Source organism: Malus domestica, chromosome 12 (genome assembly GCF_042453785.1).
Source record: "Malus domestica chromosome 12, GDT2T_hap1".
NCBI classification, from domain to species: Eukaryota; Viridiplantae; Streptophyta; class Magnoliopsida; order Rosales; family Rosaceae; genus Malus; species Malus domestica.
In genome coordinates, this window is record NC_091672.1 from 17,576,367 (window position 1) to 17,589,331 (window position 12,965).

The 12,965-nt window shown below is 38.7% G+C and overlaps 2 protein-coding genes across 2 annotated transcripts; both read right to left on the minus strand.

Annotated features, from left to right (window-relative positions):
• Nucleotides 1-4,727: 4,727 nt before the first annotated feature.
• LOC114820241 (uncharacterized) lies at nucleotides 4,728-7,735 on the minus strand. The gene is made up of 2 exons (XM_029090837.2): nucleotides 7,565-7,735; nucleotides 4,728-7,149 (listed from the first exon to the last, which is right to left on the minus strand). Exon 2 carries the CDS (start codon nucleotides 6,257-6,259, stop codon nucleotides 4,784-4,786), a length of 1,476 nt encoding a protein of 491 aa, XP_028946670.1. The 5' UTR covers nucleotides 6,260-7,149; nucleotides 7,565-7,735; the 3' UTR covers nucleotides 4,728-4,783.
• Nucleotides 7,736-8,694: 959 nt separating this feature from the next.
• Nucleotides 8,695-12,461, minus strand: LOC103450046 (phenylalanine ammonia-lyase 1). The gene is made up of 2 exons (XM_008389362.4): nucleotides 11,844-12,461; nucleotides 8,695-10,583 (listed from the first exon to the last, which is right to left on the minus strand). Exons 1-2 carry the CDS (start codon nucleotides 12,254-12,256, stop codon nucleotides 8,834-8,836), a joined length of 2,163 nt encoding a protein of 720 aa, XP_008387584.2. The 5' UTR covers nucleotides 12,257-12,461; the 3' UTR covers nucleotides 8,695-8,833.
• Nucleotides 12,462-12,965: the final 504 nt, after the last annotated feature.

Genomic DNA, 12,965 nt, shown 5'->3' on the forward strand with positions numbered 1-12,965 from the left:
TGGTATTGCATCATTTCTCCTTTTCTTCACTCTCAATAGCTTCCTCAAAATTGGATGGAATCTCATCAGTGATAATAGGAAGAGAAAAAGAAACATAATCACTATACCGAGCTGGCTTGGTAATATTTCTCTTTCCTCTGTTCTTGGCAATAGAATCGTGAGGTGAAACTTGCTCTTCATCTTGAAAAGAGTCTTCAACTTCAACTTCTTCAACATCCTCTTGGTCTCCCACTTCTTCATTTGTAGTGGCTTCAACATCAGTGGAAATAGGATTTTAAGTACTACAAGCAATTTTCTTAAAGTCTTTGAACATCAGTGGCTTCAACACCAATGGCTTCAACACTTGTTGGACATCTTTCACATTCTTCTCAGATTCTTTGAACCTACTTTCTTCATCAAATGTCACATCTCTATTGATTACAAGTTTCTTCATCTCTGAGCACCACAACCTGTAACCTTTAACACCACTACTAAAACCAAGAAAGATAGCTTTTTTGGCTCTAGGATCAAGTTTATTTTTAGTTACATGAAAATAAGCAGGTGAACCAAAAATACGAATAGAATCATAATCAGTAGAAGGTTTTCCAGTCCATACCTCATTGGTGTCTTACCTTGAACAGCAGCTGAGGGTAACCTGTTGATGATGTGACATGCATAATTAACTGCTTCTGCCCAAAATGACTTGCTTAAACCCGACTGAGACAACATACATCTAACCTTCTCAAGCAAGGTTCGATTCAATCTTTCTGCAACTCCATTTTGTTGTGGAGTTCCCCGGACACTGAAATGTCTCACAATCCCTTCCTCTTTGCAAGGGTCAGATGTGTATTCACCATCATTATCCGATCTCAAAATCTTAATCTTTCTCCCAGTATGGTTCTCAACCATTTTCTTCCAACTCAAGAAAATGCTCAACACCTCATTCTTGTGCTTCATAGTGTAGACCCAAGACCTTCTAGAATAATCATCAACAAAGGTCACAAACCAATGTCTACCACTCAAAGAGGGAGTCTATGTAGGACCCCAAACATCCAAATTTACATAATCAAGAATGTCTTTCGTCTGATGTATTGTAGTACCAAATTTCACTCTAGTTTGCTTCCCCAAGGTAAAATGCTCGCAGAAATCAAGCTTACAAGTCGTGGCACCTTTTAGAAGACCTTGTTTCACAAGCCCTTGTAAAGCTCTCTCACCGACATGGCCTAATCTCATATGCCACAATCTAGTAGTATCTGAATAAGATGTGCCCATATTTTCTGAGACTACAGAAGCTTCACCTGTCACGGTGCTTCCTTGTAATAGATACAAATGATCACATCGAGGAGCTTTCATCACAACAAGTGCACCATAAGTAACTTTCAATGTCTACCCATCTGAATGAAACCTGAAGCCCTTAGATTCTAAAGTGCCCAAAGAAATAAGATTTTTCTTCAAATTCGGTACATATCGAACACCTGTCAACTCTTTAACCATGCTATCATGCAACTTCAAACGAACTGTATCAACCCTTTTTGTTGTGCAAGGATTGTCATCTCCCATGAAAACAACACCACCATCAAACTCTTTCAAGCTTGAAAACCAATCCTTGTGAGGAGTCATATGATGAGTACAACACGTATCCAATACCCACTTAGTAGCACAATAAAATGATGAGGAAACGGTTAAAGCAAAATCAGAAAAATCATTTTCAAGCTCACTTTGCCTTTGGTCTCCAACCTAGGACAATCTTTCTTCCAATGACCTTTATTATGACAAAAAACACATTCATCCCTTTCCAAACTTTTTCTACCTTTAGAATTTCCTCTAGGTCGAGACTGTGATTTTTTCTTACTAGAGAAGGATCTCATTTCCGATAATCTACCTCTAACAAATAAGGCTTCAGAGGTACTATCATAATTTTTATCTCTATGCCTTATTTCATAATTCATCAAGGCATTCGACACATCTTCAAATTTCACAGTTTCTTTCCCATGCATAATAGTGTTAACAAAATGCTCATAAGAGTCCGGCAAAGAATTCAACAATATTAAAGCCTTTTCTTCATCCTTAATATCCTCATCTAAATTCATCAAATCGGCAATCAATTTATTAAAAGCATCAAGGTGTCTAATCATTTTTGTACCTTCTTTATATTGGAAGCAGTAGAGCTTTTTCTTCAAGTGTAGCCGGTTCTCTGCACTCTTCGTCATGTATTTGTCTTCTAATTTTTGCCACAACATATTTGCCAATGTCTCCCATATCACAAAATATTTCTGAGTTTTTGCAAGGCACAACCAAATTGTGGAGCAAGCCCACAAATTTAATTTTTCTCATTCCGACTTCGACATAGCTTCCAGCTTATCTCCCAAAGTGGCAAGTAGATCTTGTTGAGCCAACATATCCTTGACCTCATATTGCCACATCCCGAAGTTGTTTGTGCCATCAAATTTTTCCACTTCAAACTTCGCATTTTGCACTGTAGTTCTTGCAAACCTGGAGCTGTTTCCAAAAGGATTCTCATCTTGTCCGTCTGACATCTTTAGCAACTAAATGGTATCCAAGAGCAACTAGTGCTCTGATACCAATTGTTGTGCTAGGATAGCACCAAACCAATTGGAACCAACTTAATCTAATCCACAGGAAATATATCAAATGGAATGCAAGAACAAAATAAAAAAGACACCAAGATTTTAACGAGATTCCTCAACAGTCAGTGTAACTGGAGTACGTCCTCGGAGCAGTAGGAGCTCACCCAATAGTCCACTATCAACCAAATGGGTGTTTACAAATTGTTGGCAATCTCACAACCCAAACCCTAATACACCCAAAAGCTCTCACTCACCAAAGAAACAAATAGATAAGGAAATATAGTGAATAATTTCCTCTCTATACAAAGCTCAAAGCTAATATACAAATACAACTTTGATTGAGTGAGTACTAACAAAGAAAGAAAATCATCTTTCTTTCTTCTCTTCAAAATGGGGGCTGCATCACCTCTCATTTCTTTTCTGCTCAGAAACAAAAGGGCAGCAGCTGCCCTAATTAAAAACCTAGCCACTCCCGTGGCTTTCCACATGGGCCAATGGGCCAAATAAAAAGGCCCTTTAAATGGACTGTTGGGCTTACATATAAAGACCCCTAGAATTTGGCCATATATTCAACACCAACCATGCATTGAATTGAGCACCTTGGGGCATCTGGGGTATAGAGAGGTTTACCCGAAAGTCGCCTTGCACGGTTGGAAGATTGTTGGTTGGACGTCAATGTGTGCTTTTGTTCTTGACGTTGCAATGCAGGGAAAGCGAACATTTAACGTAACCTAATTCTAATTCGTTTTCTCGTCCACTCTCACCACTTGGGCTAAAGAACTATCAAACGTTCGTCGCCTGCTTCAAAAGTTGTCGAAGCAAAATTCAAACTTGGAAAGTTGGCTGCTTAACAACTGCCGAATGAAAAACTCGGAATGGTGGCTCCATATCATGAGATGCAAGTCAATGCACGATTTCGGTAGAAGAAGATTACGACATATGTTAGTGCTATATTCACGTGGGGGTCCAAAGGCTGCGTTGGTAGTAGTGTGCAGAAAGGGCAGGACTCCGAATCTCTGAGGCCCTCAAAATTTTTATCTTCCTATATATTACTAAATTTTCTAATAAAAATATTTTGGACTAAAACAAAAATCATTATCATATGATTTTATCCATATTACAATTGAGTAAGTGGAGTCTACAACTAATATATTTATTTCATTTTTCTGTAGCAATGCTAAAAACTTATGTATTGTCTTATTTTCTCTAGCAATAAAAAACTAACTTGTATATTACTTTTTGTATTATCTCTCTTTCATTCGTGCTCCATTTGTTCATGGATAAACCCTAAATCATAATTTCATGGCAATTGGAGATTATTCAATTAGTAAGAGTGAGATGTTGATTTCAATTAAGTTTGAATATTGATTGTTGAGGTTTGTATGAATATATTGTTCAAAAGATTATTATTTTTTAAATAAGGATGATCTTTTATTAAATTCGCACAGGGGCCTAAAAGAGTAAATTGTAGCTATGGTCCCTTAACTTTAACTCAATTGGAGCAATGGTCCCTCAACTAAAAATCCATTACCATTGGTCCCTCAACTCATCAAAACGTGCAGTTATGGTCCCTCAACTAAAAATTCATTACCATTGGTTTCTCAACTTTAATTCAACTGGAGAAATAGTCACTTAACTTTAACCCAATTGTAGTAATGGTCCTTTCAACATAACTCGTTTTGACAAAAAATTTGACGTAGTTAACGAAATGACCATAATTACACACTTTGATGAGTTGAGGGATCCTAATTATATAAGTACCCTTATCTATGAATTTATGTACATCAGTTTAAATTTATGTACCCTTGTGCCACATGCTCTGAATGTCTATGAATTTCAACACATTCAAAATATATCTGTTCAAAGTATTATCCCAATCGGAAAACGGAAGCTACGCATAAGAGTTTAACTAATCTTGAAACTTTTCGCTGTTATTAAATTGATTTTGGGCTGAATACTCTCCAATTCTAACGATATAGCAAATTGAACCGATTGGTCAAGCTCAAAAAGCAAAAAGGGAATAAGAAAAGAAGGAAGGTATGATTGAAACATAACACACGAAGCACAATGTATGGACATAAACAGACAGGGACGAAGCCAGAACTTTGTGTGAATGGGGGCATCCTCAAACAACAAAGTCATAATTAAAAAGCTCAAGAATTTACTAAACACAATACTTATATATTAATCCAAAAAGTTTTTCATACAACAGTCCCTTACAATATGCCTCGACGCGTTTTCATGTTCTGAAAGCGTTGCATGACAACATCATTACCAATACCATCAAATATCTCTCTCTCTATAAAAATAACCATGTTATCATTCATCCATTGATCTCCCATTCGATTTCTCAATCGATTCTTCAGAATTTTCATGGCCGAAAATGCTCTTTCAACGGTTGCAGTAGCAACTGGAAGAGTTAGTGCTAATGTCACAAGCAAGTAAACCAGCGAATACACCTTGTGTTTTTTGCATTGAACCATTTTTTTTGCAAGATCTCCAATCTCTTTTAAACCTGAAAACTCAATGCTAGACCGCATATCCATAATGTAAGTCTCAAGTTGAATCTTAAGTATCACCAGCTCATTCATAGAGAAGTCTTTAGGATAAAACTGGGCAAGACGCAATAGCTTTTGGCTATCAAAAGCAGAGAAAGAGTCGGTTGGACATAAACATGCCAAACAAAGAAGTAACTCAGTGTTGGTCTCATTGAAACGATTATTTAGTTCTTGAAGCTGCCAATCCAAAACAACATAAAATATCCCAACACAATAATGATGCATATTTGTGACTGCTTGTGCTTTTCGTTGCCCTCGCCTTCGAGAAAGAAACATATCATCCATATTAGGCACATCAATATCATGTTTAAGACAAAATTCTGAGACTTCACTAAGTAAAGAATCCCAACCACTTTTCCTCATTATCTCCAACCTTTGCTTACAAACTCCAACCAACTTCATTGCATTTACAATATCCTGATCCTTCCTTTGCAATGCTTGTGACAATTCATTGGTTATTCCTAGTATATCTTTCATCAAGTGTAGATTAAACACAAAATTAAATGATTGCATGGAATCCAATAAATTATTCACTTCACATCTTTGTTGAGAGCTTACTCCATCATCTGCTATTACTTCAAGTACATCAAGTATGGATGAAAACATAGTCATGATACTTACTAAAGTACCAAAGTGTGAACCCCAATGTGTTTCTCCAGCACGTTTCAAAGTAGTTTCTTGATTTTTGCCTTTCCCACTTGTAAACTCACCACTGTTAAGTGCTTCAATAACTGCAATAGATTGCTTCTCTCGAAGAAGATCACAACGCTTCGATGAAGCTCCAACAACATTTACCAAAATAGTAACTATACTAAAAAGAGACTCAATTTGGATGTTCTTCTTTGCCACAGCTACAAGAGCTAATTGACGTTGATGTGCAAAGCAATGAATATAATAGGCACAACCACTGTCTTTCATAATAAGAGCTTTAATACCATTGAACTCACCTTGCATATTGCTGGCCCCATCGTAACCTTGCCCACGCAACCTAGACATGCTCAATTTATGCCTAGAAAATACCTCATCAATGGTTTCCTTGAGTGAAAGAGCAGCAGTACTAGTAACATGCTCAATGCCAATAAAACGCTCAACGACATGCCCATTCTTGTCCACATAGCGCAATACAATAGCCATTTGTTCCTTCGTTGATACGTCGCGAGATTCATCAATCAAAATAGAGAACAGCGAAGTGCCAATGTCTTTAATAATAGTCTTGATGGTCTCAGTTGCACAAGCATTTACAATGTCTTTTTGAATATCTGGTGATGTCAATTTGTGATTCTCCGGAGCATTTTTCAAAGTAACGGCTTTCACATCCTCATTGTGGTCGGCAAGAAACTGTAGAAGCTCAAGAAAGTTTCCATGGTTGATTGAATGTTCAGATTCATTATTACCACGAAATGCAAGCCCTTGTCTCAAAAGAAATCGACAACAATCAATTGATGCATTCAACCGAGCTCTATATTGAATTCGAGCTTCATCATGAGTTTTAGAGAAAAAAGATTAGATATGTTGCTTTTGACTCCTTAAAGCTTCAAAATTACTCCATGCTTGATTGTGTGCACTATTGACGCCTCCAATATGAGTTAGAAGTCTTTCTTTCTTCTTCCAGTTAGAAAATCCTTCTCCAACAAAGAAATCACCACCTGCTTGTTCTCCAATGTTTGGTTTAAAAAGGTAGCAACACAGACAAAAGGCAGCATCTTTTTCTACACTATATTCCAACCAAGTAGGAAAATCATCAAACCAAGCAGGGTTGAATCGTCTTTGCGTGTCTCCATATTTCTTGTAAGGAAAATTATGGGTTTTAGGTTGTTGAGGACCAGCTAGCACATACGCTCTTCGTACTTGATCTCGAATATTAGGATTGTAATCCAAAATTCGAATTCGCTTACCAGGATCTGATGGAAGATTTGATAAAATAAATTATGTACTATCTTGTCCCCAAGTATCATCATTTTTCTCAATAACTGGGGATGGCGGCACTGATATTTTTTTGAAAAACCTCTCCATGATGTTTTAGTCTGCAAAGTCAATCATATTGATACCAATAACATATAAGGTTCATACATAATTTGTAGAATTTATAGAATAAAAATCTCAATAAAATTCTTAGACTCTTAATCCTAGAGTATACCACATAACTAATCCATATCCAACCTAGGCAACAATTCAATTAACCAATATGGCAATACCAATAAGCATACAAATTCTTCAACAAATAAACATTTAATTCAACTAATCATATGAATAAATGTATACCCATATTCATAGAATTCGTAATTTCATAATTTCATTCATCAATAATCATAGAATTCATATCAATAATCAATAACCAATTACCATATGATTCTATATTTCTATACCAATTAAACAAAAATTTGTCTTAAATAATTAATTAGGGTTAGGGATTATAGATTTAGGAATTAAGAATTTTACCATAAATATATATATGTCGGCTAGAGAGTAGCTGGCTGCAGTGGCTGACTGTTGGCGTGGCTGGGAATAGCACCTTGCTCCTCCTGTTCCGTTCAGTTTCAAGATGTTGGGAATTTGGGGAAAGAGAGCAGCACCACGCTGCTCTCTATTTGGGAAGGGAAATAAAAAGGAACAGAGAGATGGGAAGGAATCAGGGAATGGGTTAGGGATTAAAGGGGGGACCTCTTGTCCCCACGCCACAGTCCACCTTTAACATACTTTTTTTTTTTTTGTTAACATATACGAAACGACGCCGTTTCGTTTATTTTTTTTTGTACCAGGACCAAAACGACGTCGTTTTGGCCTAGATTTTAAAAAAAAATATATAAGACCCAGCTCTGCTTCTGCAGAACCAGGTCGGAGAGCAGAACTAGATCAGTTCAGTGGGGGCTCTGCTGCTGCAAACCCAGCTCAATTTGAGCAGCATCCCAGCGTCAGAAAAATCTCAGTGGGGGCATCCGCCCCCCTAGGCCCATGGTAGCTCCGTCCCTGTAAACAGAACAAGGTATGGATAGATATTGGGCAGATTTTAGACCTCAAAGTATAAGTGGTTAAGTTGGAGAAGCCATATTTTAGTGTTAATGCGAAAGCAAGTTGAGTAACAGATCAAAATTTGGTTGGGAGGATGTGATTATTCTGTTTTGTCAAATAATTAATTCTGAAAGGTCGAGTTATTTCAACATTACTGAAAGGAACAAATAAAGATTTCATAACTTCAGCTCACCAAAAAATATTGATCGAAAATGTGGAAACTTGTCTTGGATAGGACAAGTCTTTTGGCTCGAGAGAAACTTACCTATAATCAAATAAAAGCCCTTGGTTTAGACGTCACATGGTGAAGGCTGTTGGGCCAAAACACAGTCGTCGGGTATGATCATACAATAAAAACTCTCATGATTGATATGTGTCAAACTCTCATGATTGATATGTGTCGCATATCCTTTTTTCTCTATCTCTCTCATCAAATGACTATTGACATATAAGGTCTGGTATGATTTTTAACAACTTTTCTGCCAAATTTCTCAGTGAACTCAAATTCCCAAAAGCAAATTTGATATCAACAAGATTGCAACAAGTAATGACAAAGAAAATAGAGATTTCAAATTGTAAATTTTATTAGGTAAAATAGGTATAGTCACACAAACTAATTAACCAGCAATGCAATCAAACTTATGGACACAGATGAAGTTGAATGGACTGGAATGCAGCACTCAAGCCGAAACAAAAATTCTAACAGATAGGAAGAGGTGCGCCGTTCCAACCCTCGAGGCAACCTAGAATCGGGTCGATAATCTTTCCCTGGCAGATAGCTTGGAACACCTTGTCACACTCCTCGCCCGGTGACCTGACCTTCTCCCCGGTCAGGTACTCTCCTCCCAACTCCTCCCTCACAAATTTGTACAAGGGATAAGACCTGCATTCCGCAATCCTGTTTGGAACTGCAGCGTTTCCGCTCTCAATTGCACTCCTTGCACTCTCCACCTCTTTAGGCAAAAGCGCTTTCAGCTCTTCCTCAAAAGCTCCGATTTTTTGGAAGATTGAAGTGCTTGCATTCTTCTCACTCTCGCCATTTGTCAAAGCATGCTCAACAAGCACTTGCCTCAGTTTTTGCATCAATGGATAAGTGGCGCTGCAGGGGTCATCAATATAGGCAAAAACATACTCCCTATCGACAACTTTGAGGAGATCCTTCTCGCAGAATCTTGAGGGGTGAAGCTCCCCATTTACCCCAGTTGTTAAAGTCCTCTTTGCGACTTGGCTCACCGTGTTCTTTACGGTGTTCCTCAAGTTCTCCTCCAAATGCCTCAAATCGACGGACTGACAAAGCGCAACCAAAAATGTGGAAGACATGAGCTTCAAGATATCAACCGCTTCAGCTGTCTTTCTTGAAGAGATCAACCCCAAAGAGTTAACATCTTGGTTGTGCTGCTCAGCACTCTGGACATGGTTAGTAACCGGATTTGCGAGAAACTGCAGCTCGGAACAATAAGATGCCATGGCGATTTCAGCCCCCTTGAAGCCGTAATCCAAGCTAGGATTCCTGCCTCCGGACAGGTTTGAAGGCAAACCATTGTTGTAGAAGTCATTGACAAGCTCGGAAAATTGCGCAAACATGAGCTTCCCAATGGAGGCAATCGCCAAGCGAGTGTTGTCCATGGAAACTCCAATTGGGGTCCCCTGGAAGTTGCCTCCGTGCAAGGCCTTGTTCCTCGAAACATCGATCAAAGGGTTGTCGTTAACTGAGTTTATCTCCCTCTCAATGGATTTGGTGGAGTAACGAATCACTTCAATTTGAGGTCCTAGCCACTGAGGTGATGTTCGGAGAGCATAGCGATCCTGCTTTGGCTTCTGCAAGGGATCCTGCTCATGCAACTTCTTAGCAGCTTTCACATAAGAGCTGCCATCCAAAATATGTTCCATAATTGCAGCGGCCTCAATCTGTCCAGGGTGGTGCTTCAACTTGTGCGTCAAGTGATCAGTAAACTCCGGCTTCCCCTGCATCACTTCAGCAAAAATCGCTGACAAAATCTCCGCAAGCAACGCCAAAATGTTGGTCTCGAAAAGAACCGTGGAAGCCAAGCCAGAACCAACAGCAGTACCGTTCACAAGAGCTAACCCTTCTTTAGGCTGCAACTCGAAAAACCCAGAATCGATCCCTACGAGCTCAAAAGCTTCAGAGGCATTGAGGGTCTGACCGTTTGGTCCGACAGCTTTGGAGTTTGGCCTGCCGGTGAGTAAACCGGCAATGTAGGACAGCGGGACAAGATCACCAGAGGCGGTGATCGTGCCCCGTAGGGGCAAGGATGGAGTGACGTTGCTGTTCAAGAACTTGGTGATGGCTTCCAAGATTTCGAATCTTATGCCAGAGTAGCCTTGGAGGAGTGTGTTGATTCTGACCAACATGGCTGCTCTAGTTGCTTGATGTGGTAGTGTGTGGCCTGATTCTGTAGCACTTCCAAACACACCAGCGTTCAAGAATCTGAACCAAGAAAATGAAAGCATAATTAGAAGCCATAATTTGACAAAAATCCAAAATTATTAAGGGTTTAAAAAACAAATGTCCAACTCCAACAAGAATTTATAGATACAAGCAGCTAAAAGTAGCAAGTTGGTAGCTTCAAATTAACTGCAGTAATTGGTTAATTTGTCCAAAATGATTAGCTTAATTAATTTTTAAAAAGACATTTTTAAGTGAATTATAACAGCACGTACCTGTGTAAAGTTAAGAGTTTGATATATGCACGCTAATTAACTACAGTAATTGGTCCAAAATGATTAGTCCAAAACGATTAGCTCAATTAACTTTAAAAAAAAATATTTTTCAGTCAATTGTAACGGCACGTGCCGGTGTAAGATCTATTGAAAGTAGATTTCTTTACTTTTTTTACAGCATGCTTTAACTGTAAAGTTATCAAATACCATTTTTACTAGAGTTGAATGCGAACTATGTACATGTATAGATAGAGATTGTAAAGTCCCAATTGATTCTGCTTAGCAAATTCTTTCAACTTCGAACTGCAACAACTCACGAAATCTGTGCCTTTTCCAACTAAAACAGATATAAATAAAAAGAACAAAATAATCCGAGATGTCAACCCGTTCTGCCTCGGGGTCAACTCGACCGATTCAACTCGGTCCCCGCTGCACCACTTGCTAAACCCCCATTCCCATACCCCCACCCCACCAACCACGATTCTCCTAACTCGTTCACCATATATCGAGTCAACTCGGCCGAGTCAAAACTATAGGTTGCAAGGCAACGAAAATAGTAATCTGCCGTTTTTCGTATTCCACAGGATCCTTTCCGGATACTTTTAGTACCGATTTTAGGAATTCACGAATTATGTCCGTTTATAGTATATCTTGTCTAAGTTTTATCAATGATTGTTTATGTTTAATTTTAAATAAAAAAATTTTAAATAATTTTTGACATACGATGAATGGACAAAATTGACGAATCCCCGAAATTTTCATAAACAGAATCCGACGAGGTTCCGTATTCTTGGTATTATATATTTAATGTCTTTTTCATATTAGTTAATATATATCTTGATTTTGAGAATTGAGCACTTATGTGACGGTGAAAATTAGAATTCTTGCTGTAACTAATGTAACATCTAATCTAACATCGGACAAAAAAAAAAAAAAAATATATATATATATATATATATATATATATTAATAAAATATTGACATGTATTAGGAACTGTAAATGGATGTACGGTAAAGTTTAGCTTACCTAATTAGCTCCTTCTGAAGGGCAGCGCCTTGCTTTGTTCTCCGGTGGGAGGTTGCACCAAACCCGGTGGTGACACCATAGCTGTCAGTCCCTTTGCCCATGCTGTCCATGACCCAATCACTGCTGGCCTTGACCCCAGCCCTGGCCGACTCAGAGAGCTCAACCTTGACCCCGGTGTCATGAGTGGCTATGGCTGCAACTTGGGAAATGGTGAGGCTCTCTCCGCCAAGCTTCACCACCGGCTTTCTGTACTCTGCCACCATACGCTTCACTTCATCCAAGTGGCTCCCTTTTAGTGAATCCGCCGCTAGACCCCAGTTCAACGGGTCCTTTTTAATGCAAAGCGGGGACTCCACAGCACCGTTCTGGTGGTGGCCTTTTTTCCCATTTTGCGTGATGGTTTCCGCCTCCATGTTAATTACGAAAAACTGAAAACTCGAAAACCCTAAAATCCGAGGGAACTAGAAGTGAGGAAAGTGTTTGAAGAATGCGATGAGGAGATCCAAATGTGGTGGTGGAGTGTTGGTTTTTGAGGAGTGGAGGGAGGGAGGGAGGAGTTTAAATAGAGGAGGGGGTAAGTGGAAGGAGAGGAGGTGGGGTTTGAAACGAGTCAATATTGGGAAGTGGCTTGGTTGGTGAGCATAAGGGTGGAGAAAGCCACACGCGGGTTGGTTGAAAATTCAATGTGGCCGTGCGATGGTGGGATGATCCAACGGTGGAGAGGTTCTTGCAACGTTGCTATTGAGGTGGACGATTAGACGACCGTAAGCTTGTTGGTTGCTTTGGGTTTTTGGGTAGGAGGAAACGACACACCATAGGAAAGTGGTTGGTGGGGATTGTTGTGAGTGTGTGAAAAGGGAAATATGCTAGGATTTTTCCAACTGCACAAAAAAGGTTTAAATAGAAAAAAAATACTTGCAAAATATAAGATAGTTGAACTATAAAAGTTAAAGCAATATTGTTTTTCACAGGAATGAATAATTTGTATTTAAAGCTAACTCTTAATTAACTATGTAAACATATTTGAGACTGTCAAATTAAAAGATAAAGAATAGGAGAAAACAATGTAAAAGTGAGAAACCATGGCACGGCAACAAAGAAAATAAAATAGTTTTAAGAAAA

Coding starts and splice junctions, on each gene's coding strand:
- LOC114820241 (XM_029090837.2), bottom strand. CDS start 6,259: ATGGCTATTGTATTGCGCTATGTGGACAAGAATGGGCATGTCGTTGAG.
- LOC103450046 (XM_008389362.4), bottom strand. CDS start 12,256: ATGGAGGCGGAAACCATCACGCAAAATGGGAAAAAAGGCCACCACCAG. Junction 10,584..11,843: donor CTTCAGAAGGAGCTAATTAG/GTAAGCTAAACT, acceptor TTCTTGGTTCAG/ATTCTTGAACGCTGGTGTGT.